Below are 26500 nucleotides of genomic sequence, written 5' to 3'. Positions count from 1 at the left end.
CACCTGGCCATCAATGGTCAAATTCAATCGATAGTTTACCAAAAATTAAAAATAAATCCCGAACAGACCTAGTGGTGAGTATGTGGTACAATTCCATTTCTCCACCAGACTCCCTCCCACCTGCTAGACACAGCCTGACATGCATTGGGATGCATTTTCTGGTCACAGGACAGGCATTGCAACCAAGGCACACAGCTCAATGCATTCTTTCCACCCAACTCTCTCCTCCTTTTTCAGGCAATCTTCTGTTCCCTCCCTCGTTCCTTTCCTTCCCCAGGTCACTTATTCATTTGGCAACTATTTCGGGAGCGCCAGTGACACTTAAGGACATTGTGCTGAGAAGCGTGGGGGTAGAAAGTTGAGCAAGAGATAGGTAAGAGACTGCTCCTCTTCCACTGCTGACATTTACAAATTTGAGGAATTACTTAATCTAGCAGCTGCTTGTCCCCATCCATCAACTTTTGCTAAGAACTCTGGCTGCATCAGCATCACCACAGGCTGCCTCAGAGGGGTGACTCTGGTCTGTACGGCCCCTCATTTGGAGTGGGCTGCTCCAAGACCAGAATCCCTGAGAATGAGGATATCACCTTTTGGCAATGTATCTACTCTAAGCTCCGGGGACACCTTGATGGAATCTGCTCCTGGGCTAGGAGGGGTGTCCTCCTCTCTCCCACCTCTGAACTGAATGCCCAGTGTGCGTGACTGTTGTGTGCCGGAAAGACACAGAGATGGGTGGGCCCCCGCACGAGACGGTGTGGAGGATGTGCTGGCGGTGGCTGCTGAGTGCATCACGTTTGAACTCTCAAACTCTATCCCTTTCCATTGATGTTACTGTGCCAGCCGTTCCAACCCTGGTCTAATGTTTGTTGCTGGACTCCCCTGAACTGAGATCTCGGGCCCCAGAAAACCTCAGTGGAGTAAGTTCAGCTACAAGAGGGGAAGCACAGTGTCCTGGGCAGGTGAGTCTCCTCCATTGGAGTGATGAAAGGGTGTACAAAAACCATATCCAAGTAGGATGCAAATAGACTCACCAAAAGGTGTAAACAACCTCAATGCTCATCATTAGGGGACACGCTGCATAAATAGAAGTCATTTGTTCAATGGAATACAACACAGCCAAAAAGAAAGCCCAGCTCATTACATATTAGTGTGGAACAACCTCCATTCTATTAAGCACATGCAGACCAGAATGTATAGAATACTTCACTTAAAAAAAAAAAACAAACCCATCTTTATCCACAGCATTATCTCCCCAAAACACTGAAGGAGGGAAAGTGACTGGCTGCCTTAGGGGCAGAGGGAGGATAGGGAGGGAAGTGGGAGAGGACTACACCCTTTTGTATGTTTTGAAATTTTGAACCATGTGATTGGAATATCTCTTCATAAAAATTAAACCTTAGGAGAAAAAAAAGAAGAAATCATGCTTACTAAACAGAGAAAGAGATGAGTGGCTTACAAGTCTCCCTGTAGTTCTACAAAGTGCCTACCAGGTCAGCCTGGGGAAACCTGCCCTGCTCCCACTACTTCTCCTCTGTTCTTTTGTGGTCATAGCCTGTGGCCTGAGCCTTTGTGAGAAACAAACCTTGCCAGGTTTCACAGTAGGAGAAGGCAGCTCTCTTTGCTAGAGGTGACTTAACTACGCCATTTTCCTGCCAAGCTGGGACTGAATTATGATCTTCCCAACCTGATATAATTTGTAAAGTCCTCATCTTTGACATAAATCTGTCATGTGTTGGCATGTTTCACAGTGCAGGGTAACCAGGAGGAACCTAAGTTGGGTGGTTAGCAGGGTACACTGGAATTTGCTGGAAGCCACACTGTGCACTGAGGGTTGGAAGAGCTCATACTCCCCTGTTCGCATCCCAACACCAAAGGGAATGAAAGAGTGATTAGAGCGATTCGAAGACAGCTTGGAGGCCTGTAATCCAGCACTGGGAGGCCAAGGTGTGCAGATGATTTGAGCTCAGGAATTCGAGACTAGCCTGGGCAACATGGCGAAACCCCCTCTCCACCAAAAATACCAAAAATTAGTCGAGTGTGGTGGCGTGCACCTGTGGTCTCAGCTACTTGGGAGGCTGAGGCAGGAGGATCACTTGAACCTGGAGGCAGAGGCTGCAGTGAGCCAAGATTGCACCATGGCACTCTAGCCTGGTTGACAGAGTGAGACCCCCAACTCAAAAAACCTCCCCCAAAAGACAAAAACAAAGACAGCTTGGAGAACACTGGGTGGGGTGGGGATGTAGGTCATCCCTGACTCCCAGGGCTTCTCATAATTGAGAACTGACCCAATCCTGGAAAATTCCAACGTGTTGTCTCACTGACAAGAGCACCTGTCACCTGCCCAGTCATGACCACACTGTACTTCTCACAGCGATGCCTGGCCTGGCCAAGCCTGATATGCCTGAAGTGCCACTCTGCCTTTGCTCTCACAGTCCCCACTGCATAGAAAGACCTTTGGGGGCAGCACGAGGCATGTCATCACAATCTATATCAAACTCACACTTATTATGTTTTTGCCTCTCCTGAGTTATGAGACCAGAACTTTCCCTATGACCTCCAAAGGCTCCTAAGCTACCTCCTCCATCCCCTGTCCTCTAACACACCCACACACCCAGTCTATCATGTCCCGCCTCTGGACCCAGGAGCTCTGTTGCTGGGCCAGTGCATTTGCATATTCGCCTGTCTTCCCTAAGAACATCCCTCATTCTCACTCCTCTTGTGTAAACCTCAGCCTTAAAAGCTACATTCAAGCTTATCCTCTGCCACAATGCCCTACTTTGAATCATTCTGATTCCCTACTTCATTTGTTCTCAGTTTACAAAGATGTCTCCCTACATAGTTGTTAGTTGACTTCCTTGGGCTTGAGATCCTCAATCATGTGACCCATTCACCAGGGCCCTAAAACCTCAGGCAATCCTCTCAAATCTAAGTCAAGACTTCCCATTTAGAATGGAACATAGGAATCCAGTAGGTATGAGATGTAAAAACTACAAGCAAAACCTCCTCAACAAGGTTAGGACCAGGCGCAGTGGCTCACATCTGTAATCCCAGCACTTTGGGAGGCTGAGGCGGGCAGATCACCTAAGGTCAGGAGTTTGAGACCAGTCTGGCCAACATGGTGAAACCTGTCTGTACTAAAAATACAAAAGTCAGAGGCCAGGTGTGGTGGCTCACACCTGTAATCCCAACACTTTGGGAGGCCAAGGCAGGTGGATCATGAGGTCAGGAGTTCAAGACTAGCCTGGCCAACACAGTGAAACCCTGTCTCTACTAAAAATACAAAAATTAGCTGGGCATGGCGGCAGGTGCCTGTAAGCCCAGCTACTCAGGAGGTTGAGGCAGGAGAATCGCCTGACTTGGGAGGCGGAGGTAGCAGTGAGCTGAGATCGTGCCACTGCACTCTAGCCTGGGAGACAGAGCAAGACTCCGTCTCAAAAACAAAAAACACCAAAAAAAACAAAAACAAAAACAAAAATTAACCAGGTGTGGTAGCAAGTGCCTGTAATCCCAGCTACTCAGGAGGCTGAGGCAGGAGAATCACTTGAACTGGGGAGGTGGAGGTTGCAGTAAGCTGAGCTCATGCCATTGCACTCCAGCCTGGGTGACAGAGTGAGACTTCGTCTCAAACAAAACAAAACAAAACAAAAATAAAAAACCAACAGTTAAACACAGGGAGGTGGGCCAGGCGCAGTGGCTCACGCCTATAATCCCAGAACTTTAGGAGGCCGAGGCGGTGGATCACGAGGTCAAGAGATCGAGACCATCCTGGCCAACATGGCAAAACTCCATCTCTATTAATACCAAAATTAGCTGGGTGTGGTAGCGCACGCCTGTAGTCCCAGCTACTCAGGAGGCTGAGGCAGGAGAATCACTTGAACCCAGGAGGCGGAGGCTGTAGTGAGCCAAGTTGGTACCACTGCACTCCAGTCTGGTGACAGAGCGAGAATCCATCTCAAAAAAAAAAAAAAACCACAGGGAGGTGGATCAATGAGGGATACATGAACAGAGAGGTGGGGAAGGGAAGTAACCCAAGAAAACAGCAAGGGGAAATGATAGGGTGTTGCTCTGTCGCCCAAGCTGGAGTGCAGTGGTATGAACATGGCTCACTGCAACCTTGACATCCTGGGCTCAAGAGATCCTCCTGCCTCAGCCTCCTGAGTAACTGCACTCACATGCGTGTGCCACCATGCCTGGCTAAGTTTTAAAATTTTGTAGGGACGCAGTTTCGCCTGCTGGTCTCGAACTCCTGGGCTCAAGTGATCTGCCTACCTCGGCCTCACAAATTGTTGGGATTGCAGAAGTGCAACCGCGCCTGGCTTATCCTTTTTTTTAAACCTTTTTTTTTCCTCTGTCCAAACAAAACTTTCATTAGTAGGCTGAAGAGAGACTGTGGTGTACAATCAAAGAATAATTCTCGACCGATATGGTGACTCACGCCTGTAATCCCAGCCCTTTGGGAGGCCAAAGCAGGTGGATTGCCTGAGGTCAGGAGTTCCAGACCAGCCTGGCCAACGTGGCAAAACCCCGTCTCCACTAAAAATACAAAAATACAAAAAAAATTGGCCAGGTGTGGCGGCGCGCGCCTGTAGTCCCAACTACTCGGGAGGCTGAGGCAGGAGAATCGTCTGAACCCCAAAGGCGGAAGTTGCAGTGAGCCCAGATCGTGCCACTGCACTCCAGCATGGGCGAGAGAGCGAGATTCCATCTCAAAAAAAAAAAAAAAAAAGAAAAAGAAAAAGACCCTCCAGGGTCTTTTCTAGTCTAAGCTTCTTTAGCTAGGCTAAAACACCTTGGCTTATTATTGCCTCTACTTTGATTCTGATAATGCTCACTTGGTCCTACCTATTATCCTTCTACTTGTCCAGTTCAAATAAGAAATAAGGACAAGCCGAACTTCATAGAAACCTCTCTATTTTTAATCAGTTGTTTAATAATTTACAGGTTCTTAGGCTCCATCCTATTTGTATGAAATTATAATCTGTGGATTGGCCTTTAAGCCTGCATTCTTAACAAACTCTTCAGTTAATTCTTAGATACACTAAAAATCTGAGAAACTCTGCATGCAACTATTTCTTCAGAGTTTGTCATATACTGCTTGTCATCTGCATGTCTACTCAGCATTTGATTAACATTTGTGTAATATGAAATAAAATTACACAGTAAGTCATTTAACCAAAAAAAAAAAAAAAAAAAAAAGACCCTCCAGGATCTCGGCCTGTTGCCCATGCTGGATGGAGTGCAGCAGCACGATCTCAGCTCACTGCAACCTCCGCCTCCCGGGTACAAGCGATTCTCCTACCTCAGCCTCCTGAGTAGCTGCGACTACAGGCGCACCGCCACATCCGGCTAATTTTTTTTTTATTTTTTATTTTAGTGGAGACAGGGTTTCACCATGTTGCCCAGGCGGGTCTCGAACTCCTGAGCTCAGGCGATCCGACCGCCTAGGCCTCCCAAAGTGCTGGGATTACAGGCGTGAGTCACCACGCTCGGCCAGAATAATTGTTATTGAAGGTACTACTCTCTGAAATCTAAGGATGGGAAGAACTGATGAAGATGAGTTGGAGCAATAGACTGTTAGCCGGCACACTATGTGTCTAGGATTTGGGAAGTAAAGGTAAGACCCTGGACTCAACCAAACCCAGGCTTTGGTCAACTCGGCAGCTGTCTGGGTTGAAGGGACTTCAATACCTCTATTGGTTAGGTGGAGATGTGGTCAATGATGCGAGAACTCGTGGATCACTTGCCCTGATGCTTCGGGGTATCACCTGACACTCGCAGGCACATAGTCCTCTCTTTCTGGCTCACTCCGGAAGGAATGGCCGAAACCCCGTGCCAGACTTTTGCACAGGAAATAATGTCGAAGAAACGGACTCTACATTTCCCAAACCTAGGACCTGCTGTTCAGAATTTTTACTCACCTGGACAGAAAATAATCTGGCGTTACCCAGTGAGCTAGGCGTAAGAAAAAAAAAATCAACGAAGCAGACTAATAGCTAAGGAAGATTTCTGGGGTAAACTGCCCTCTTCAAGTACTCCAGATGCACATACCTTTACATAGTTAACAGATTGTTACCACCATCGAGTCACTAAGGTGCAAGAATCTATGCTAGGCAACTTGAGAATTCTCAAAAGACTGTGAGCAAAACATTTCTCGTCTCTTGTTTGACAACGCAGAGACCAGCGGGTCGACACCAGCCCTGCCCCAGGCTCACCTCGGAAGAGGCGACCCCAACCTTCTCGGACTCGTACATGAGGGCCAGGGACCTGCTGGTGCTAGCGGCCGTGGCCTCAGCCCTGCGGAGGACCTCCTGCCGCAAGTACTGCTGCCTGTCTGCGGGCGCGTCGGGCCCGTCGGGGAGGTCTCGGGCGTCCCTCCAAGGGGCTGGCCGGGCGCCTTCGTCCTCCCCGTCGTCGTCGAACGGATTGTAGCTTTTAGGGTAAGCTGACATGGTGCCGGCGCGGCTATGGGTCTGGAAAGGAGAAGGAAGAGCGCCGCTGCCGCCGCCGTCCAGGCCCTCGCCCCGCCCGCCGACCCCGAAGTCGTCGCGCGAACTCCTTCCGCGCGTCGCGCACAGGTGGCCCCGCCCTCGGAGCCGACCATCGCGCAGGTCGGCTGGGGGGGCCCACGTCCGGCGCGCGCAACCGCAGCCTACTGTCCATCCCTCTCTCCCCTGCAGCGGTGGGCCCGCCCCGCAGCCACGCCCTATCTAGTGTGGGCAACTGAAAGGTCACGTGGCAGGAAAGCCGGATGCGCCTACGCCTGCGCCCTGAAGTCGGGCGCTCGCTGGCCCGGAGCGAGGAGCTGGCGGGCAGTGCCGCGGGGCGTGAGGTGATGGCTGTGGCCCCGGCCCGGGGAGGCGGAGGCGGCGGCGGCTGCTCCGGCTCCGGCTCCGGCTCCGGCTCCGGCTCCAGCGCCTCGCGGGGTTTCTATTTCAACACGGTCCTGTCACTGGCTCGCTCCCTGGCTGTGCAGAGACCAGCATCCTTGGAGAAGGTAACGTTGGCGGGCTGGGCCGCGGGCTGACAGGAGGAGGCTGGGGTGACGAAGCGTGGAGGCGGGACGAGGGTCTGTGGGAGGCCGAGGCTGGGCTCCCCGGCAGCCTGTGCGGCAGGAGGCGCCTGAGCGGAGGGATTTAACGGGGGAAGGAGGCCCCAGAGGGAGGGGCTGGTGAAGAGAGAGGGACCGTGGGGGAGGGGTCGGCGGGGCCTGCAGGGCCGCTGCAGGTGGGTGGTCGTGGGATGGGGGTGGGGGATGTGAGCTGCTGGCCCAGGGAGCATCTTGTGACATCGCGGGGGTGGAGGCTGGATCGTGGTCGTCAGTGAGAAGCAGTGAGATGAGCCGAGGACCAGGGGTCAAGACCTGGGGCTCTGCTCCCGATTTCACCTGCTTTTTATTCCGCGACCTTGTTCTCGTAAAATGGGGATGCGTTTATCTGCTTCCCCGACACAGGAGACGAAACGCTGTGTTGAAAGTGCTTTCTGACTGTAAACCAGCTGCGCAGTGTTATTCTACGAGGCTGGGGGCGTTAGGTTGGGTAAAAGATTGTGCGTTTGCAGAAGGGACAGTGGCAGGGAAGGGAGAGTGAACTGTCAGTGGGCAGAGAAGTGAACTCAGAATTGCTTCAGAAGAAAAAGGTGAAGTCATGCCAGAGCAGTCCTCATCTTGGGTGAAAGGCAACTCAGTGTTGTGCCTTGAGATCTGGAAAGAGACAGATTTTAGAGTCAGACCTAAATTTGTTCCCTGCACTGGCACTTACCGTGTCCTCTTGGGTAAATTAACTCTTAGAGCCTCTGTATCCTTACCTGTAAAATGAGGTTGTTCTTGAGAATTAAATGAGTTCTAGCATAAAGCATCTTGCACGGGGCTAGGCACAGAGTGGGTGAGCAGTAAATGTCAACTTTCTTTGCCTACCAGTGTGTGATGAGACTCAGCACAGTGTTTGGCCCTGAAAGGATGGAATTATTTTCCCACTCAAGTTTTTGGCAGATGGAAAGAGGATGTTTTCCGACAAGATAAGACAGTGGTGGCCGGAGACCAGCCTGCTGCAGTTGGGAGTGGTTTTGTGGCTCTCTGCTGATGGATGAAGCTGAAAGGCTGTTTTAGGCAGTTTTGGCAGAGTGACCTGGTCCTTGGCCTTGTCGGTTCTCATATTTGATTTTATCACGCACCTTCAGGGTGACGAGGTCCTGGCAGATTGGTGCTAACCTGACTTCTAGCTAAAGAGGCAGTACAGTGCAGTGGAAAAGACATGAGTTTGGAAAATGGGACCTCTGAATTTAAATCCTGTATCACTTGCTTTCACTAGTGTGACTCTAGACAGGTCAGTTCCCTTCTCTGATACTTTGCTATCTTCTGTCAAGTGCAAGATAGTACTTCATAGGAGTATTGTGAAGATCAACAAAAAGGCACGTGGGTACTTAATGTATGATCACTGTTATCATTAGATAGTCTGACTAATGGAGTATAGTGCTGTTTTATTGAATCAAACTCATGCTAGCTAGTCAGCACATTCGCTTCTTAGCAGGAGAGCCAACAAGTATATCTTATGTCTGATTGCCGGATTCTGGGAGGATAGAGAAGAGAATGCAGGGAATTGGATGATCTTTAAGAAGCTGGTCCTGCAGCTCCAGCAGTGTTAGCACCCTTTCCACTCAGTAACTCAGAAAAGGGCACCTTGAGCTCAATGTGCTTCTTCAGCCATGTTCTCTAGTCACGAGAACATTCTGTAATTGCAACATTCTTAGCTTTGTAGTAATAACTGCTTCAGTTGTCAAGATTATATTTTATGGCGGGGCGTGGTGGCTCACGCCTGTAATCCTAGCACTTTGGGAGGCTGAGACAGGCGGATCACTTGAGGTCGGAGTTCGAGACCAGCCTGGCCAACATGGTGAAACCCTGTCTCTACTAAAAATACAAAATTAGCCAGGCGTGGTGGCACATGCCTGTAATCCCAGCTACTTGGGAGGCTGAGGCAGGAGAATCGCTTGAACTTGAGAGGCGGAGGTTGCAGTGAGCCAAGATTGCGCCATTGCACTTCAGCCTGGGTCACAAGAGCGAAACTGTCTCAAAAAAAAAAAAAAAAAAAAAAAAAGATTATGTTTTACAAGGAACAGCCATAGCCACAGGTTGGCAGCTCCCTAATGCCACTTACTTTAGGAAGTACTTCAGTCTCATTGGCAACATTTACCAATCACTTTTTTGTTTTTTTTTGAGAGGGAGTCTCGCTCTGTTGCCCAGGCTGGAGCACAGTGGTGAGATCTTGGCTCACTGCAACCTCGCCTCCCAGGTTCAAGCTATTTTTCCACCTTAGCCTCCTGAGTAGCTGGGACTACAGGCACGTGCCACCACACCGGGCAAATTTTTTAGTATTTAGTAGAGACGGGGTTTAGTATTTAGTAGAGACAGGGTTTCACCCTATTGGCCAGGCTGGTCTTGAACTCCTGACCTCAAGTGATCCGCCCGCCTCGGTCTCCCAAAGTGCTGGGATTACAGGCATGGACCACTGTGCCTGGCCATTACTAATCACTTCTGTGAAGAAGAGTGAATAGAGCAGCTCTGGAGCTCCTGTTTTTACAAGAGCCTGCTTACGAGGTTGGCCTTTGGCTGGCATCTGGGAAATAGGCACTTGAATGCTTTCCTCAATCCTGTAACTATTAGTAATAAAGATGGTTCACTATGCCTAGATCCTTTTTACAAACTATGATTTATGTTGAATACCTGCTTTCCTTCTGGGAATCTGATGGCTAGGCTGGTGGTGCATAAATTAAAAACTTGGGGTGCTAATTCTCTAATGGACTTTCCTGGGTACAAACTGCACACATGTATTGAATTTTTTGCTGCTGTAGCAAGGAGCAAGCTTGATGTATATCCTCACAGGAGGGAGAGAACATAAGGAAGCCTGTGCATGGGTTTCTACAGGCAACCCTGACATGCTTTTAGTGACACTTGAGGTCCTTTCCTATTGCTGATATCCATTCACTGTAAAAAATTTAGCCATGAGTACAACTATATACATGTGGGCAGTCTGGGGACCCCTGAAGCAACTTATTTCATGGAGGAGGCTTCTGTAAGTGGCTGACCCCATTAGATATATGTGAATTCCTCTTATCCTTATCTAAGATCTTACGACTTGATTATCCTAGGGATCATTGTTAATATGTAGTCCCTGGCACCTGTATACATATGTAACAAACCTGCACGTTGTGCACATGTACCCTTGAACTTAAAGTATAATAAAAATATATATATATAAAATATGTAGTCCTATAATATATATTTTACTACATTCCTCTATTTTAAAGCAATTGACAAAAAGCCCTTAGCATTCCCAAGGAAGAGTTTCTTGTTCTTTTTTTTTTTTTTTTTTTTTTTTGAGACAGTTTCACTCTTGTTGCCCAGGCTGGAGTGCAATGGCGTGATCTCGGTTCACTGCAACCTCCACCTCCCAGGTTCAAGCGATTCTCCTGCCTCAGCCTCCCGAGTAGCTGGGACTACAGGCACCTGCCACCACACCCGGCTAATTTTTGTATTTTTAGTAGAGACGGGGTTTTGCCATGTTGGCCAGGCTGGTCTCAAACTCCTGACCTCAGGTGATCCACCCACCTCAGCCTCCCAAAGTGCTGGGATTGCAGGCATGAGCCACCACGCCCCGCCAAGTTTCTTGTTCTTAAGAGTAAAGGAATTTTAGAGTACATACCTGAGATAATAAAGATGGAGACTTATGGGGGGAGATGAGTGTTTAAAACCCAATCCCTCCCCTTCTCTCTTCCCTCTTCCCTTTCTCTTTGCTTCTATTTTTTTCTCTTCTTTCTTCCTGAGAGATTGGAGGACTGCGTGGGGCTTGATCTAGATAGGGTTGACCTGGCGAAGGCTAAGTTTGCAGAACCAGACCTCACATCTCAGCTCAGACATTGGTAACTCAGGCAGCCCTGACATGGTTTTAGTGACACTTGAGGTACATTAATGATATAACCTTCCCTGCCTTTGTCTTTCTACATGCCACAGTTGTGTTTACTTACTCTAGTCACTCACTCTAATCCCAGTCTGTGAAACCAAGCCTATTACTGCTTTGTGACTTTACTTAAAAAAAAAAAATTACCGGGCCGGGCGCGGTGGCTCACGCCTGTAATCCCAGCACTTTGGGAGGCCGAGGCGGGCGGATCACGAGGTCAGGAGATCGAGACCATCCTGGCTAACACGGTGAAACCCCGTCACTACTTAAAATACAAAAGTTAGCCCGGCACTGTGGCAGACACCTGTAGTCCCACCTCTAGAGGCTGAGGCAGGAGAATGGCGTGAACCCGGGAGGCGGAGGTTGCAGTGAGCCGAGATCGCGCCACTGCACTCTGGCCTGGGTGAAAGAGCAAGACTCCGTCTCAAAAAAAAAAAAAAATTACCTTAGGCTGGGCGCAGTGACTCATGCCCGTAATCCCAGCACTTTGGGAGGCTGAGGCAGCCTGATCGCTTGAGGTCAGGAGTTCGAGACCAGCCTGGCCAACATGATGAAACCCCGTCTCTACTAAGAATAGCCGGACGTGGTGGCGGACGCCTGTAATCCCAGCTACTCGGGAGGCTGAGGCCAGAGAATCACTCGAACCCAGGAGGCAGAGGTTGCAGTGAGCCGAGATCTCACTACTGCATTCTGGCTTGGGCGACAAAGGGAGACTCCGTCTAAAAAAAAAAATCAAAAATTACTTTTGGAAAACATTTATTGAGCTCCTGCTGTTCCTTGGCATGTGCTAGGCCAGGTAAATCAGAAGCAGTGTTAATTTGATTGCTCAGGTGAACAGCAAGTCAGCCTTGCTACAAGTCTCCCATCTACTCTTTTTTTTCTCTTTCCTTTAATAAACCAATGAAATCCCATAAATCCCATCTACTTTTTTTTTTTTTTTTAAATAGAGATGGGGGTCTCACCATCTTGCCCAAGCTGGTCTCAAATTCCAGGGCTTAAGAGATCCTCCTGCCTTCGCCTCCCAAAGTGCTGGGATTACAGGTGTGAGCTACCCCAACCTGACCAAGATCCCATCTACTCTCATATTTCAGGTCTGGTGACTAGACTCCTGCCATGTTCCCATAGCCAAAGCCAAGACCCTTGAGCATCTGTTCTGATCCATAGCTGAGCTTTGAGCTTTTCCTGCTAGGCTGTGCTTTAGACTGGGGTCCTACCCCCAGGATTGGAACCCACCTCAGAGGACACTCTGTGAAGCCGTTTGAACCAAGTCCTACCCAGTCCTCAGCCCTCTCCCTCTGGGAGAAAGATAAGAAAAAAATAGACAAGAAAGAAAGCGAGGCTTTTCCACATTGGGATCTCCATATACAATTGGCTTCCAGACTCCTCCTTCCTGATTTCTATCTGCCTACTAGTCTTGTTCTGCTTTCCTAGTTCTCACCTGTCTTTAGAATGTTGCTGAGCCACCCCTACCAATCTTCCTCCTGGCCCTGCCTGGTTAATCTTCCTCTGTCAGGGAAGTTCAGTGGCCTGTTTGTGTCTCTCCTCTGTAGGCCTGTATTAAACCAGTGGACCCTCGATCCTGGGATACCGAGAGTCATGGGCAGAGCTGCAAAGTAGACAGCATTCCTTGTCCTTCTATTCCTCTCCCCACCCTCAGGAGGCTTTGATCAGAGCCCTTTTTCCGTGTCCTAAAGTGTTCTCTTTGTTTCTTCAATTAGAATGCCAGAATCCTGAGGTGTCGTAGCTAACTATTGATCTGATTTTTGAAAGAAAATAGAGACAGGGTCTCACCATTTTGCCCAGGCTGGTCTCAAATTTCTGGGCTCAAGTGATTCTCTTGCCTTGGCTGCCCAAAGTGCTGGGATTACAGGTGTGAGCTGCTGCACCCAGCCTGATCTGATATTTAAATGGCACTGTGGCATTAGGGACAGGCTGAACCCTCCTTGGTGGACATATGTGCTCCATAAGATGAGTTAATTCTAATCTGTAGTGGGGAGAATATGTGGCTTGGTGCTTAGGGTAGTGGGCTTTCTGGAGTTCATGGATATTCAGTCTGTACTATAGAGTGGTCTGCCTTGGAGTAAAAATCATAGTGTTGGCGTTTTTTCAGTATCATGAAGCCGAGAATTTCCCATCCTCTTTCCCTTTCCTTTGTAAGGCTACGTTAAGAAGAGCCATCCATAGCGTGAGAGGAGAGAGAGAATGAGGGTCGGCGGAGGGTATACGTGTTGCCAGAATCATTATTATTAAATCAACTCTAAAATATTTTAAGAATAAATTGGAAGAAGAAAAAATCTTTACCTGTAAACATGCCATATTAACTATTAGTTTGCTAGGCTGCCATAACAACAGACTGGCTTAAACAACACAGATATATTTCCTCCTCATTCTGGAAACTAGAAGTTCAAGATGAAGGTGTCAGCAATGTTGATTTCTTCCGAGGCCACTTTCTCCCTCTGTCTTCACGTAGCCTTCCCTCAGTGCCCTCCTATGTCACCAGCTGTTTGCCTCCCCAGGGGGCAGAAATGTTCTATTTCTCACTCCTTACTGCAGATTCTCTTTTCTGCTGTCTGTGTTTGCAGTTTGCACTCATTGGAGATGTGGTTGCCTCTAATCTTTCCCACCAGCAGCTATTTCCATCATTGACGTCAGTTGCTGAAATTTATGCATTTTATCTTCCTGATTCCTTATTTATTTATTTATTTATTTACTTTTTGAGACGGAGTCTTTCTCTGTCACCCAGGCTGGACTGCAGTGGCGTGATCTCTGCTCACTGCAAGCTCTGCCTCCCGGGTTCACGCCATTCTCCTGCCTCAGCCTCCCGAGTAGCTGGGACTACAGGCGCCCACCACCACGCCCGGCTAATTTTTTGTATTTTTAGTAGAGACAGGGTTTCACCATGTTAGCCGGGATGGCTTATTTATATTTTTATTTTTGTATTGGTTTCTGTTGTATATGTTGGCATGCTGGAGAAAAGCTTGGCCTTTCATGAGCATTGCCAAGTTGGCCAGAACACTACTTTCATTTGTGTGGTAAACTGACAAATAAATACAGAGTTGAGGCAGAAATCCTCAGGTCTCACTTGCATTTGTTTATTGAGTCCTGAGAGGCTCTGTCTCTGCTGCAGAAGCCATTCTCTTTTCCCGAATGTTTTTCTGTGTTTAAAGCTGGTCTGGAAGCCTGGATTGAGGATAACCAACGCTGCCGGGCACAGTGGCTCACGCCTGTAATCCCAGCACTTTGGGAGGCCGAGGCAGGCAGATCACCTGAGGTCAGGAGTTTGAGACCAGCCTGGCCAACATGGCGCAACCCTGTCTCTACTAAAAATACAAAAATTAGCAGGGCATGGTGGTGTGCGCCTGTAAGCCCAGCTACTTGGGAGGCTAAGACAGGATAATTGCTTGAACCCAGGAGGTGGTGCGGTGAGCTGAGATTGCACCAGGGCACTCCAGCCTGGCGACAGAGCAAGACTCCTTCACACACACACAAAAAATGATAACCAAGGCTATACTATTATGAAAGCAAAAGATGGTACCATCCATTCATATGATAAATCTTTGGGGATTTGCTGTGTTGTAGGCACTGTGCTAGGCCCTGGTATTAGAGGGGTGGATAAATAGACATTAAAAAAAAATAGAGATAGGGTCTCACTGTGTTGCCCAAGCTGGTCTCAGATTCCAGGGCTCAAGCCATCTGCCCACTTCGGCCTCGCAAAGTGCTGGGATTATAGGCATGAGCCACTGTGCCTGGCCTAGACATTTTTAAAAATAGAAATTACATTTTTCGGGAGACAGTTTTGCTTTTTCACTCAGGCTGGAGTGCAGTGGCATGATCATAACTTACTACCACCTTGAATTCCTGGGTTTGAGGGATCCTCCTACCTCAGCCTCCCAAGTAGTTGGGACTACAGGTGCGCACATCGTACCTGGCTAAGTAAAAAAACAAAAATTTTTTTAGAGATGGGGTCTTACTATCTTGCCCAGGCTTATCTCAAACCGTGGGCTCAAGTGATCCACTCATCTCAGCCTCTCAAAGTGCTGAGATTATAGGCATGAGTCACTGTACCCAGCCAAAATTTTAAAAAATTTTAGTAGGCTGGGCGTGGTGGCTCACACCTTTAATCCCAGCACTTTGGGAGGCTGACGTGGGCGGATCACGAGGTCAGGAAATCCAGACCATCCTGGCTAACACGGTGAAACCCCGTCTCTACTAAAAATACAAAAAATTAGCCGGGCGTGGTGGCCTGTAGTCCCAGCTACTGGGGAGGCTGAGGCAGGAGAATGGCATGAACCCGGGAGGCGGAGCTTGCAGTGAGCCAAAATCACACCGCTGCACTCCAGCCTGGGTGACAGAGCAAGACACCGTCTCAAAAAAAAAAAAAATTTTTTTTTTTAATGAGTATTTATAGTCCCAGGGACCTATGGAGACTCCTTCAGCATGCGCCACCACCGTCAGCTAATTTTTTGTATTTTAGTAGAGACAGGGTTCCAGGCTAGTCTTGAACTCTTGGCCTCAAGTGATCCACCCGCCTCAGCCTCCCAAAGTGCTGGTGTTAACAGGCGAGCCACCGTGCCTGGCCTGAGTGTTTGGATTTTTGTTGTCTTACTTTAGGGAATGTTGGGCTTTGTTCTGGTAGGCAGTTGCTTGTGGTTTAATTTGATCCTTCAGAGGCTAGGTTTTTCAATAGTGCTTTCTTGGGATATAATTCACATACCACAAAATTTACCCATTTAAAATGTACAATTCATCATATTTAGTGTATTCACAGAGTTGTCCATCCATCACCATGATCAATTTTAGGTCATTTTCATTGCCCTCAAAAGAAACCTTGCTGTGCCGGGCGCGGTGGCTCACGCTTGTAATCCCAGCACTTTGGGAGGCCGAGGCGGGCGGATCACGAGGTCAGGAGATCGAGACCACGGTGAAACCCCGTCTCTACTAAAAAATACAAAAAAAAATTAGCCGGGCGCGGTGGCGGGCGCCTGTAGTCCCAGCTACTCGGAGGCTGAGGCAGGAGAATGGCGTGAACCCGGGAGGCGGAGCTTGCAGTGAGCCGAGATTGCGCCACTGCACTCCAGCCCGGGCGACAGAGCGAGATTCTGTCTCAAAAAAAAAAAAAAAAAAAAAAAAAAAAAAGAAACCTTGCTGTTACCCTCCAGCCCTACCAGCCCCATCCCTAGACAACCACTAGTTTACTTTCTGTCTCTGTAGATTTATTCTGAACATTTTATAGAAATAGAATTATACAAGATGTGGTTTTTTGTGATGGTTTCTTTTTCGTTTTATTTTTTTTTGAGACAGAGTTTCTCTCTGTTGCCCAGGCTAGAATGCAGTGGCATGATCTCTGCTCACTGTAAGCTCCGCCTCCCAGGTTCACGCCATTCTCCTGCCTCAGCCTCCCGAGTAGCTGGGACTACAGGTGCCCGCCACCACGCCCGGCTAATTTTTTTTTTGTATTTTTAGTAGAGACAGGGTTTCACCATGTTAGCCAGGATGGTCTGGATCTCCTGACCTTGTGATCCACCTGCCTCGGCCTCCCAAAGTGCTGGGATTACAGGCGTGCGAAAAGATGGTTTCTTTTACTTGGCATATTTTCAAGGTTCATCCATGTTGTAGCATCTCATTACTTCATTTTTATTACTGAATAATATTTCTATGCATATACCATATTTTATCTATTCATTAGTAGGTGGATGTTTGCTACATTTTGACTATGATAAATAACGCTGCTATGGAAATTCATGTACAAGTGTTTCTTTAGACATATTTTCATTTCTCTTGGGTCTTTTAACTAGATGTGGAATTGCTGGGCCATACAGGAACTCTAGGTTTAACCTTTAGAGGAACTCCAGACTGTTTTCCAAAGTTACTACATCATTTACATTCCCACCAACAGTGTACAGAGGGCTTGTTTTCTTTACATTGTCACCAACACTCTGTATTGTCTATCTTTCCAATTATAGCCATCCTAGTGGATGTGAAGTGGGATTTTATTATTCTGTTGTTGATATGCATTTGCCTGATGGTTAATGATGTTGAGCCAGCCTATTCTATCCTAGAACAGCCACTCTTTTTGGGTATTTGTAGATCTCCTTTGGAGATATATCTATTCAGATCCTTTGCCCAATTTTAAATTGTAGTATTTTTTTCAATTAAGTTGTAATAGTTCTTTATTTTAGATACAAGTTTCTTAATAAGATATATGATTTGCAAATATTTTCTCCCATTCTGTGGGCTTTTTCACTTTCTTCATGGTGTTCTTTGAAGCACAAAAGTTTTAAATTTTGATGATGTCCATTTTGTCATTTTTTTTCTTTTGTCCCTTGTGCTTTTGGTGTTGTATCTAAGAAACCATTGTCTAGTTCCAAGGTCACAAAGACTTACACCTGTGTTTTTTGTTAGCAGTTTTATAGTTTAGCTCTTAAATTTGAGTTTTTGATCCGTTTTGAGTTAAGTTTTCATGTGATATGAGATGGGGGTCCAGTTTCATTCTTTTGCATGTGAATATCCAGTTGTCTCAGCACGATTTCTTGGAAAGACTATTCTTTTTTCCATTGAGGAGTCCTGGAACCCTTGTCAAAAGTCAGTTGACTGTAAGTGTGAGGGTTTATTTGGTCTGTATGTCTTTCCTGGTGCTGGCTAGTATACTGTCTTGATTACTTTAGCTTTGTAGCAAGTTTTGAAATTGGGAAGAATGAGTCCTCCAACTTTGTCCTTCCTTTTCAAGATTGTTTTTGTTATTCTGGGTCCCTTGAATTACCATGGTAATTTTAGGGTTAGTTTGTTAGTTTCTGCAAAGAACTCACCTAGGGTTTTGATAGGGATGGTGTTGAATTTGTAGGTTAGGTTAGTTTGGACTGTGTTGCTGTATTGTCCTTTTTTTTTTTTTTTTTTTTTTGAGACGGAGTCTCACTCTGTCACCCAGGCTGGAGTGCGGTGGCACAATTTCAGCTCACTGCAACCTCCGCCTCCCGGGTTCAAGCAGTTCTCCTGCCTCTGCCTCCCAGGTAGCTGGGACTACAGGTTTGCACAACCATGCCCGGCTAATTTTTGTATTTTTAGTAGAGAGAGTTTTGCCATATTGGCCAGGCTGGTCTCGAACTCTTGACCTCAGGTGATCCACCCACCTTGGCCGCCCAAAGTTCTGGGATTATAGGTGTGAGCCACTGTGCTTGGCCTGTATTGCCATCTAAACAATAGTAACTGTTTTGATCTATGAACATGGGATGTCTTTCCATCTATTTAGGTTTTCTTTACTTTTAGCAATGTTGTAATGTTTCTTAGTTTTGCGCTTCTTTTGTTTTTATTCATAAGTACTTTTTCTTTTTGATGCTATTTTAAATGCAATTGTTCTACCTTTTTTTTTTTTTTTTTTTTGAAACAGGGTCTCACTATCACTCAGGCTGGAGAACAGTGGTTTGCAGTGGTATTATCACAGCTTACTATAGCTTGGACCTCCCAGGCTTAAGCAGTCCTCCCACCTCAGTCTCCAAAGTAGCTGGGACTACAGGCACAAGCCACCATGGCCTGGCTAGTTTTTGTAGAAACTGGGTTTCACCATGTACTCCAGGTTGGTCTCGGGTTTCACCATGTACCCCAGGCTGATCTTGAATTCCTGGGCTCAAGCGATCCACCCGCCTCAGCCTCCCAAAGAGTTCAGATTACAGGCGTGAGCCACTGCACCCAGCGTCCTGGCTAATTTCTAAAATTTTTCGTAGAGACTCAACTATGTTGCCCAGACTGGTCTCAAACTCCTGGGTTCAAGCGATCCTCCTGCCTTGGCGTCCCAAAGTGCTGGGATTATTACAGTTGTTTTGCTTTTTAAATTTTTATTTATTCATTTTTCTTCAACTTTTATTTTAGGTTCATGTGCAGGATGTGCAGGTTTGTTAAATGTGTGCCATGGTGGTTTGCTGCGCAGATCATCTCATCACCTGCATATTAAGCCCAGCATCCATTAGCTATTACTTTTTTTTTTTTTTTTTTTGAGATGGAGTCTCGCTCTGTTGCCCAGTCTGGAGTGCAGTGGCGTGATCTTGGCTCACTGCAACCTCCACCTCCTCGGTTCAAGTGATTCTCCTGCCTCAGCCTCCTGAGTAGCTGGGATTACGGGCACGTTGCACCACACCCAGCTAATTTTTTTGTATTTTTAGTAGAGACGGGGTTTCATCATGTTGGTTAGGCTGGTCTCGAACTCCTGATCTCATGATCCACCCGCCTCGGCTTCCCAAAGAGTGCTGGGATTACAGGGATGAGCCACTGCGCCTGGCCCCCCACCCTTTTTTTTTTTTTTTTGAGCCTGCACTATTGCCCAGGCTGGAATGCACTGGGGTGATCTCAGTTCATTGCAACCTCTGCCTCCCAGGTTCTAGCGATTCTCTTGCCTCAGCCTCCTGATTAGCTGGGACTACAGACGCTCGCCACCACGCCTGGCTAATTTTTGTATTTTTAGTAGAGATGGGGTTTCACCATATTGACCAGGCTGATCTTGAACTCCTGATCTGAAGTGATCCACCCGCCTTGGCGTCCCAAAGTGCTGGGATTACAGGCGTGGGCCACTGTGCCTGACAGCTATTCTTCCTAATATTCTCCCTCCCCCACCTCACAGGCCCCAGCGTGTGTTGTTCCCCCCCACTGTGTGTTCATGTGTTCTCATCATTCAGCTCCCACTTATAATTGAGAACGTGCAGTATTTGGTTTTCTGTTCCTGCGTATTTTTTTTAATGATTGAGATAAAGTTCATATAACGTAAAATTAATCATGGAATAGTTTTCTTAATTTGCTCATTGCTGCTTTGTAGAAATACAATTGATTTTATTTTTTTTATTTTTTATTTTTTTTTTGAGACAGAGTCTTGTTCTGTCGCCCAGGCTGGAGTGCAGTGACGCGATCTCGGCTCACTGCAAGCTCCGCTTCCCTGGTTCATGCCATTCTCCTGCCTCAGCCTCCTGAGTAGCTGGGACTACAGGCACTCGCCACCAAGCCTGGCTAATTTTTTTGTATTTTTTTTTAGTAGAGGCAGGGTTTCACCATGTTGGCCAGGATGGTCTGGGTCTCCTGACCTCGTGATCCACCCGCCTCAGCCTCCCAAAGTTTTGGGATTACAGGCGTGAGCCATGGCGCCCGGCTGATTTTCATATCTTTTTTTTTTTTTTTTTTTTTTTTTTTTTTTTTGAGACGGAGTCTTGCTCTGTCGCCCAGGCTGGAGTGCAGTGGCGCGATCTCGGCTCACTGCAGGCTCCGCCTCCCGGGTTCACGCCATTCTCCTGCCTCAGCCTCTCCGAGTAGCTGGGACTACAGGCGCCCGCCACCACGCCCGGCTAATTTTTTTTGTATTTTTGGTAGAGACGGGGTTTCACCGTGGTCTCGATCTCCTGACCTCGTGATCCGCCCGCCTCGGCCTCCCAAAGTGCTGGGATTACAAGCGTGAGCCACCGCGCCCGGCCCTGATTTTCATATCTTAATCTTGTGTCCTGTAACCTTGCTGAATTTGTTTGTTAGAAGGTCATGAATCTGTCTACAGATGACCAAAGAGCATCTTTTTTATTTTGTATTTTTGGAGACAGGATTCTGCTCTGTTGCCCAGGCTGGAGTGCAGTGGCACGATCATAGCTTACTATAGCCTCTAACTCCTAGGCTCAAGCAGTACTTCCACCCCAGCTTCCCAAGCAGCTGAGATTACAGGCACTTCCCACCGCACTCAGCTCAAAAGTGCATCTCTAATGAAACTCTGATCCAGGGTGCTTGTAGGAGCAGGTGCTGTTCCATTTACATTTGTAGGTACATGTGTATCATGTCACGGTCACCTTTATCATGATAGCTCTGAGTCACTTTGAAAGTATCAGCTTATGTTCAGTATTTTTTGTCTGAGGGGACAGTACATTTGAGAAAGACAATTACAAATGGTTTTAACAGAAAAATATACCATTAATACTTAAATCTTAGTCTTTTGTTCTCAGGGAATTTTATTTCTCCAGAAAGACTGTTCCCAGAGGTTTTAAATAACAAGTAGTACTCTTTTTTTTTTTAAAAAAAATCATTTAATTATCCAACTTTTATAATGCTATTATTGTAGCTTTATTTTGACCTAAATACCTTACAGATACCCTTTGTTATGATTGATTCTCATCTGCAGTTTTCTGCCCAGTCATCCAGACTTATTTTCTCCTTGGTTTAGCATTTCCTTACCTTGGCAGTCAAAATTCACATCTTTGAGATATCTGTCTTTTACTATCCTTGGGTTAAAGTATTGCCAAGAGTTCTTATCAAAGTCTAAGTCAGTCATATCTGTTGCCTCTCTGTGGTCCATTGACTTAACCTTTTGAAAGTGGTGGGCAAAACCCCTCTGGATCCTTTTTGTAAATGGGAATAACCCTGGCCATCGTGGTCAGATTTTGGGCTTAATGACTTTTTATAATGACCCACTCCCCCTAAGACCCCTAAAAACAAACAACTTGCTAGTTTATTGTAAAATTCTGATTCTGAAAAGCCATTTGATGTTATTTTTCTTTTCATTTTTTCAAAGACTATAGGGTTAATGCTTTATCCTGCATTAGGACTTTGACGTCTCTGTGTCTGTTTCATCATATGTAAAAGGGGGATGATTAATAATAGCTACCTAATGAGCTATTGTGAGGATTAAATAAGATAATATAGATGAACACATGATAAATGTTCAATATGTGTTAGCTGTCATTATTTGGAGAATGGCACCCACCAGAACTGGGTGTGACGATTTCTATAGGACCCAGGTTCAAGTCTTCAGATATCTTTCTAATAAGATCCCAGTTTCCAAGAGCATTTTGCTTCAGGCTTTCAGGGCCCTCTGTCATTTAGTTTCTGACTTGTGTTATTTGCTAGTTGTATCATTTTTATTAGTTTTGTAACTCCTGCTGGATTGTAACACTTGTGGGTGAGTGACTGTACATTATATATTACTTCATTTGAGAGTTCTTCCATCCGTCCCTCCATTCATTCAGTGAGGCAGCAGATACTTGTTCAGCGTCACCTGCATGCCAGCACTGTGCCTGGTACTGACTATATGACAAGTATCACAGTGTAGTTAAACCCTGCTTTCTAGTAGCCCTGTACCTCTTTTCTTTCCTCCTCACCTTATCAAATGTCTGTGACCTTGGCCGCTTTAGTTCCACTAAGTAGTTGTTAAAATTCTGAAATGTGTAGGGTGCAGTGGAGTGATGAGGAGGTCACAGTCCTCTCTGCAGTGAGAGAATAAGTATACAAGTAACTGTAAGATATCAGGAAGGTAATTATCTTGAGAAATACAGAGTTCTATGTGAGCTATTGAGAGGTATGATGGGATATTATATCAAGTTGCTGGGGTCTGGAAAATGTTTGAGAGGCTTGAGACAGTTGAGATGGATCTTGGAAGGATGGGTTGAATTTTTATAGGGGAGATAGGGCAGGTTGGACAAAATGTTTCAGATGGGTCAAAACCATGGAAAAGTCCAGGCAGGGAGAAATGAGAGTTGATACATAGCAGCCTGGGTTTATGAGAAGTTTTGGGGCTGGGAGTGTGCACTGAGTGTTCATTGGGCAATGGGGAACCATTGAAGGTATATGAACCAGAAGTGGAAATATTGGAGTAGGAAGAGACAAAATGAGAAGGAAGGTCTAGTTAGGAGCCTGTTGCCTCAGGTGCACTTAACTTATCGGGATCTAGTTGCCTAACCTGTAAAACAAGAATAGGATAACACATGGCCTGCCTGAAAGTGAACGTTTGCTGGTTGCATCTGTGCAACCTCTCCTGGCCCTATACCTACACTTCTTCATATGTTTGGGAGTTGTCAGTGATCCTTAGGCCTGCAGTTCAGGTAAGCATATCAGTGGAGCACATGAACTTGGGTATATTCTGTATTTCTTTTCTTTTTCTTTTTTTTTTTTTTTGGTTTGGAGATAAGGTCTTGCTTTGCCACCCAAGCTGGAGTGTAGTAGTGTGATCACAGCTCACTGCAGCCTCAACCTGCCAGGCTCAAGCGATCCTCTAGCAATCTTCCCTCCTCGGCCTCCTGAGCATCTAGGACTACAGGGGCATGCCACCGTGCCTGGCTAATTTTTCAATTTTTTGTAGAGACAGGGTCTTGCCATGTTTCCCAGCCTGGTCTTGAACTCCTGGGCTCAAGCAGCCCTCCTGCCTCAGCCTCCCAAATTGCTGGGATTACAAGCATAAGCCACCATGCCTGGCCGTATTTTTCTCTGATTCTAAAGTTATCATTATTTTTTATAGAAAATATGGGAAATACAGAAAAGAATTAAGAAGGAAATAAATATTGTCTGTAATTATTTTTTTTTTTTTTGAGACGGAATCTCACTCTGTTGCCCAGGCTGGAGTACAGTGGCGCAATCTTGGCTCACTACAAGCTCCGCCTCCCAGGTTCACGCCATTCTCCTGCCTCAGCCTCCCAAGTAGCTGGGACTACAGGTGCATGCCGCCACACCTGGCTAATTTTTTGTATTTTTAGTAGAGACAGGGTTTCACTGTGGTCTCCATCTCCCAACCTCATGATCCGCCCGCCTCGGCCTCCCAAAGTGCTGGTATTACTTTGAGGCGTGAGCCACCGCACCCGGCCTTTTATTTTTTTTTATTTTTTTTTTGAGACAGAGTCTTGCTCTGTGGCCCAGGCTGGAGAGTGCAGTGGCACAATGTCGGCTCACTGCTATCTCCGGCTCCTGGGTTCAAGCAATTCTTGTGCCTCAGCCTCCCGAGTAGCTGGGATTATAGGCCCAGGCTACCACACCCTGCTGATTTTTGTATTTTTAGTGCAGATGGAGTTTTGCCATGTTGGCCAGGATAGTCTCAAACTCTTGGCCTCATGTGATCTGCCCACCTCGACCTCCCAAAGTGCTGGGATTACAGGTGTGAGCCACCGTGCCCAGCCTATTGCCTGTAATCTGATTACTCAGTTTGGTACTTTTCTTGATAGGCAGTCCAATAGGCTTTGAGTTTTGTTTAATTACCTGTCACCAATTACATTAGTTTCCTATTACTACTGTAAATAAATTGCCACAGACTTGTTGTTAGAATAACACACATTTATAATTTTACAGTTCTGTAGATTAGAAACCCAACCTATGTTTCAGTGGACTGAAATCAAGGTGATGGCAGGGCTGTGTATCTTTTTAGAGACCCTAGGGGAGAACTCATTTCCAAGCCTTTTTCATTTTTTTAAAATATATATATATATTGAGATGGAGTCTTGTTCTGTTGCCCAGGCTGGAGTGCAGTGGCACAATCTCAGCTCACTGCAACCTCTGCCTCCTGGGTTCAAGCAATTCTCCTGCCTCAGCATCCCGAGTAGCTGGGACTACAGGTACCTGCCATGGGGCCTGCCACCATGCCTGGCTAATTTTTGTATTTTTAATAGAGATGGGGTTTCACAATGTTGGCTAGGCTGGTCTTGAACTCCTAACCTCAAGTGATCCACCCACTTCAGCCTCCCAAGTGCCGGGATTACAGGTATGAGCCACCGCACCCAGCCATCATTTTCAAGCCTTTTACAGCTCCTAGAGCTGCCCACATTCCTTGATTCCCGGTCCCTTCCTTCATCTTCAAAGGGAGCAATGGTTGGCCAAGCCTCCATCTCACATCACTCTGACTCCCTCTTCTGCCTCTCTCTTCTACTTTTAATGACCTTTGATTGCCCTGGGCCTATCTAAATAATCCAGGATAATCCCTCCATTTCAAGGTTCTTAATTTAATTAGATCTGGAAGGTCTCTTTTGCCATGTAAAGTAACATATTCACAGGTTCCAGGGGATTGAGGGTGTGGACATCTTTGAGGTGCCATTATTCTGCCTACCATGCCAGTGTAGTGCATAAATCATGGAATCATTACATGGATCTCTGAGTTGTTCTTTTTGGTATCTTCACTTCACATTTAAAGCTATGCCTAGCTTTTAAAGTAATTTCTGAAGGATCACAGATTATTTCTATTTAAATGTTTTTAGTTGAGTGGGGATAGGGGAGGAAGGTCTGGAGTCAGAGTACCCCAGAGCCCCTCTGGGCATTTGAAGGAGAGGAGGCCCTGGCAGTCCAGAGGAATTGAGGATGGTAAAAAATGCTGCCTTCAGTTCTTTCTACTGGGTAGGGTGACAGCTGCACTGGCAGTATGGCTAAACTGTGTTGATGATGCTGAATTCTGATCCTGGGATATTGTTAGAGCCCAACCCAGGGCACCTGGCCTGAGAGAGGAAATCCATTCTTATGCTTTATGTAAAAAAGAAAGCCTTGGTGGCTGGGTGCGGTGGCTCATGCCTGTAATCTCAGTGCTCTGGGAGGCCGAGGTGGGCGGATAACCTGAGATAAGGAGTTCGAGACCAGACATCTTGGTTTTGGTGGGTTTTAGCTGGCTTCTTTACTGCAGCCTGTTTTATCAGCAAGGTCTTTATGACTTGTATCTTGTGTTGACTTCCTGTCTCACCCTGTGACTTAGAATGCCTGAACTGTCTGGGAATGTAGCCCAGTAGGTCTCAGCCTCATTTTACCCAGCCCCTATTCAGGATGCAGTTGCTCTGGTTCACACGCCTCTGACAATAGCTGATTAATTTTTTTATTTTTTTGTAGAGACAAGGTCTTACTATGTTGCCCAGGCTGGTCTCAAACTCCTGGGCTCAAGTGATGCTCCTGCCTCGGCCTTCCAAAGTGCTGGGATTTCAGGCATAAGCCTTGCACCTGGCCTGGATACTTTCTAGTGTGGTAAAGAGGCAACTAAAGTAATTTCTCCCTTGCTTCTATATCCTGTCCATCATCAAGTCCGGTTAACTCTTGCTCCAAAACATACCCTGAACTGGTCTGTTTCTGTCTCTACTCGTCGATTGCTACCGTGCTAACATCTTTGCCTCAGCTGCTGCAGGGGTCTCCTCACCTGTCTCTGTTTTCACTCTTGTCCTCCAAAATCCATTTTCTGTGCATCAGCCAGAGGGATTCTTCTAGACTTCATTCTAAACTTGATGCCCTAAGGCCTCCATGTGTTTATTATTAGGATACAATTCAGGCTTCTGACCTGGCCTGTGGGACCCTCTGGGGACCTTCTCTGCCTGGACCTGAACTCCTGGGCCTCCTTGCTTCCTCTTTTCCACTGTGCTGCTGCAGCAGCAGCCTTTCCTTATTTGTCCTGGCTTCCTTCTTGATCAGATCCCAATTTAAGGAACCATCTTAGAGAGGCCCTCCCTGATCACATTATCAAAAGTTGTCTTTCAGGCACTATTGTTGGAGAAATAATGATGTTATGCCAATTTTGACGAGTTTTCAAGTCTCCGTGCTGTCTTCTAGCACATTAGTTTTATCTGTCAGGTTTGTAGTGGAGTGTATCTTCTGTGTTTTAGTGCAGGGTATTGATAAAGTATTGCACAGGACAGAGCGAAGTACACAGGCTTTGATAGGGCCAATTCTTCCCTGTGCTTCAGTGTTGACTCATTAATCAGCATTCTTTGAATCTCTGCCTGCTTTTGCCTTCCACTAGCCACTATTATAGCATATCCAGTAACAATAGATAATGTTTATTGAGCACTTACTATGTGCTGTGCTCAGTC

General features: G+C 46.6%; 2 protein-coding genes across 5 annotated transcripts in view; one reads left to right on the top strand and one right to left on the bottom strand.

Moving 5' to 3' along the window:
- The window catches only part of SNAP29 (synaptosome associated protein 29), a 33831-nt gene extending 27145 nt beyond the window's left edge, over positions 1-6686 (bottom strand). For both annotated transcript variants that reach the window (XM_055252370.2, XM_063623614.1), the window contains exon 1: positions 6213-6686. In XM_055252370.2, the coding sequence (XP_055108345.1) occupies positions 6213-6449 (237 nt within the window). In that variant the 5' untranslated portion in view covers positions 6450-6686. The remainder of the gene's footprint in view (positions 1-6212) is intronic.
- A 59-nt stretch (positions 6687-6745) lies between these two features.
- PI4KA (phosphatidylinositol 4-kinase alpha) overlaps positions 6746-26500 on the top strand; it is a 153035-nt gene continuing 133280 nt past the window's right edge. For 2 of the 3 annotated variants that reach the window (XM_055252272.2, XM_055252270.2), the window contains exon 1: positions 6749-6994. In XM_055252272.2, coding sequence (XP_055108247.1) covers positions 6749-6994 — 246 coding nt within the window. Of the gene's footprint in view, positions 6995-26500 lie in introns of all 3 variants that reach the window. The other variant, XM_055252271.2, reaches the window with a different exon arrangement.

The sequence above is a fragment of the Symphalangus syndactylus genome, chromosome 18 (genome assembly GCF_028878055.3).
Source record: "Symphalangus syndactylus isolate Jambi chromosome 18, NHGRI_mSymSyn1-v2.1_pri, whole genome shotgun sequence".
Taxonomy (NCBI): Eukaryota; Metazoa; Chordata; class Mammalia; order Primates; family Hylobatidae; genus Symphalangus; species Symphalangus syndactylus.
The sequence above is the reverse complement of the archived record's forward strand: the minus strand, read 5'-3'. Positions and strand labels throughout refer to the sequence as shown.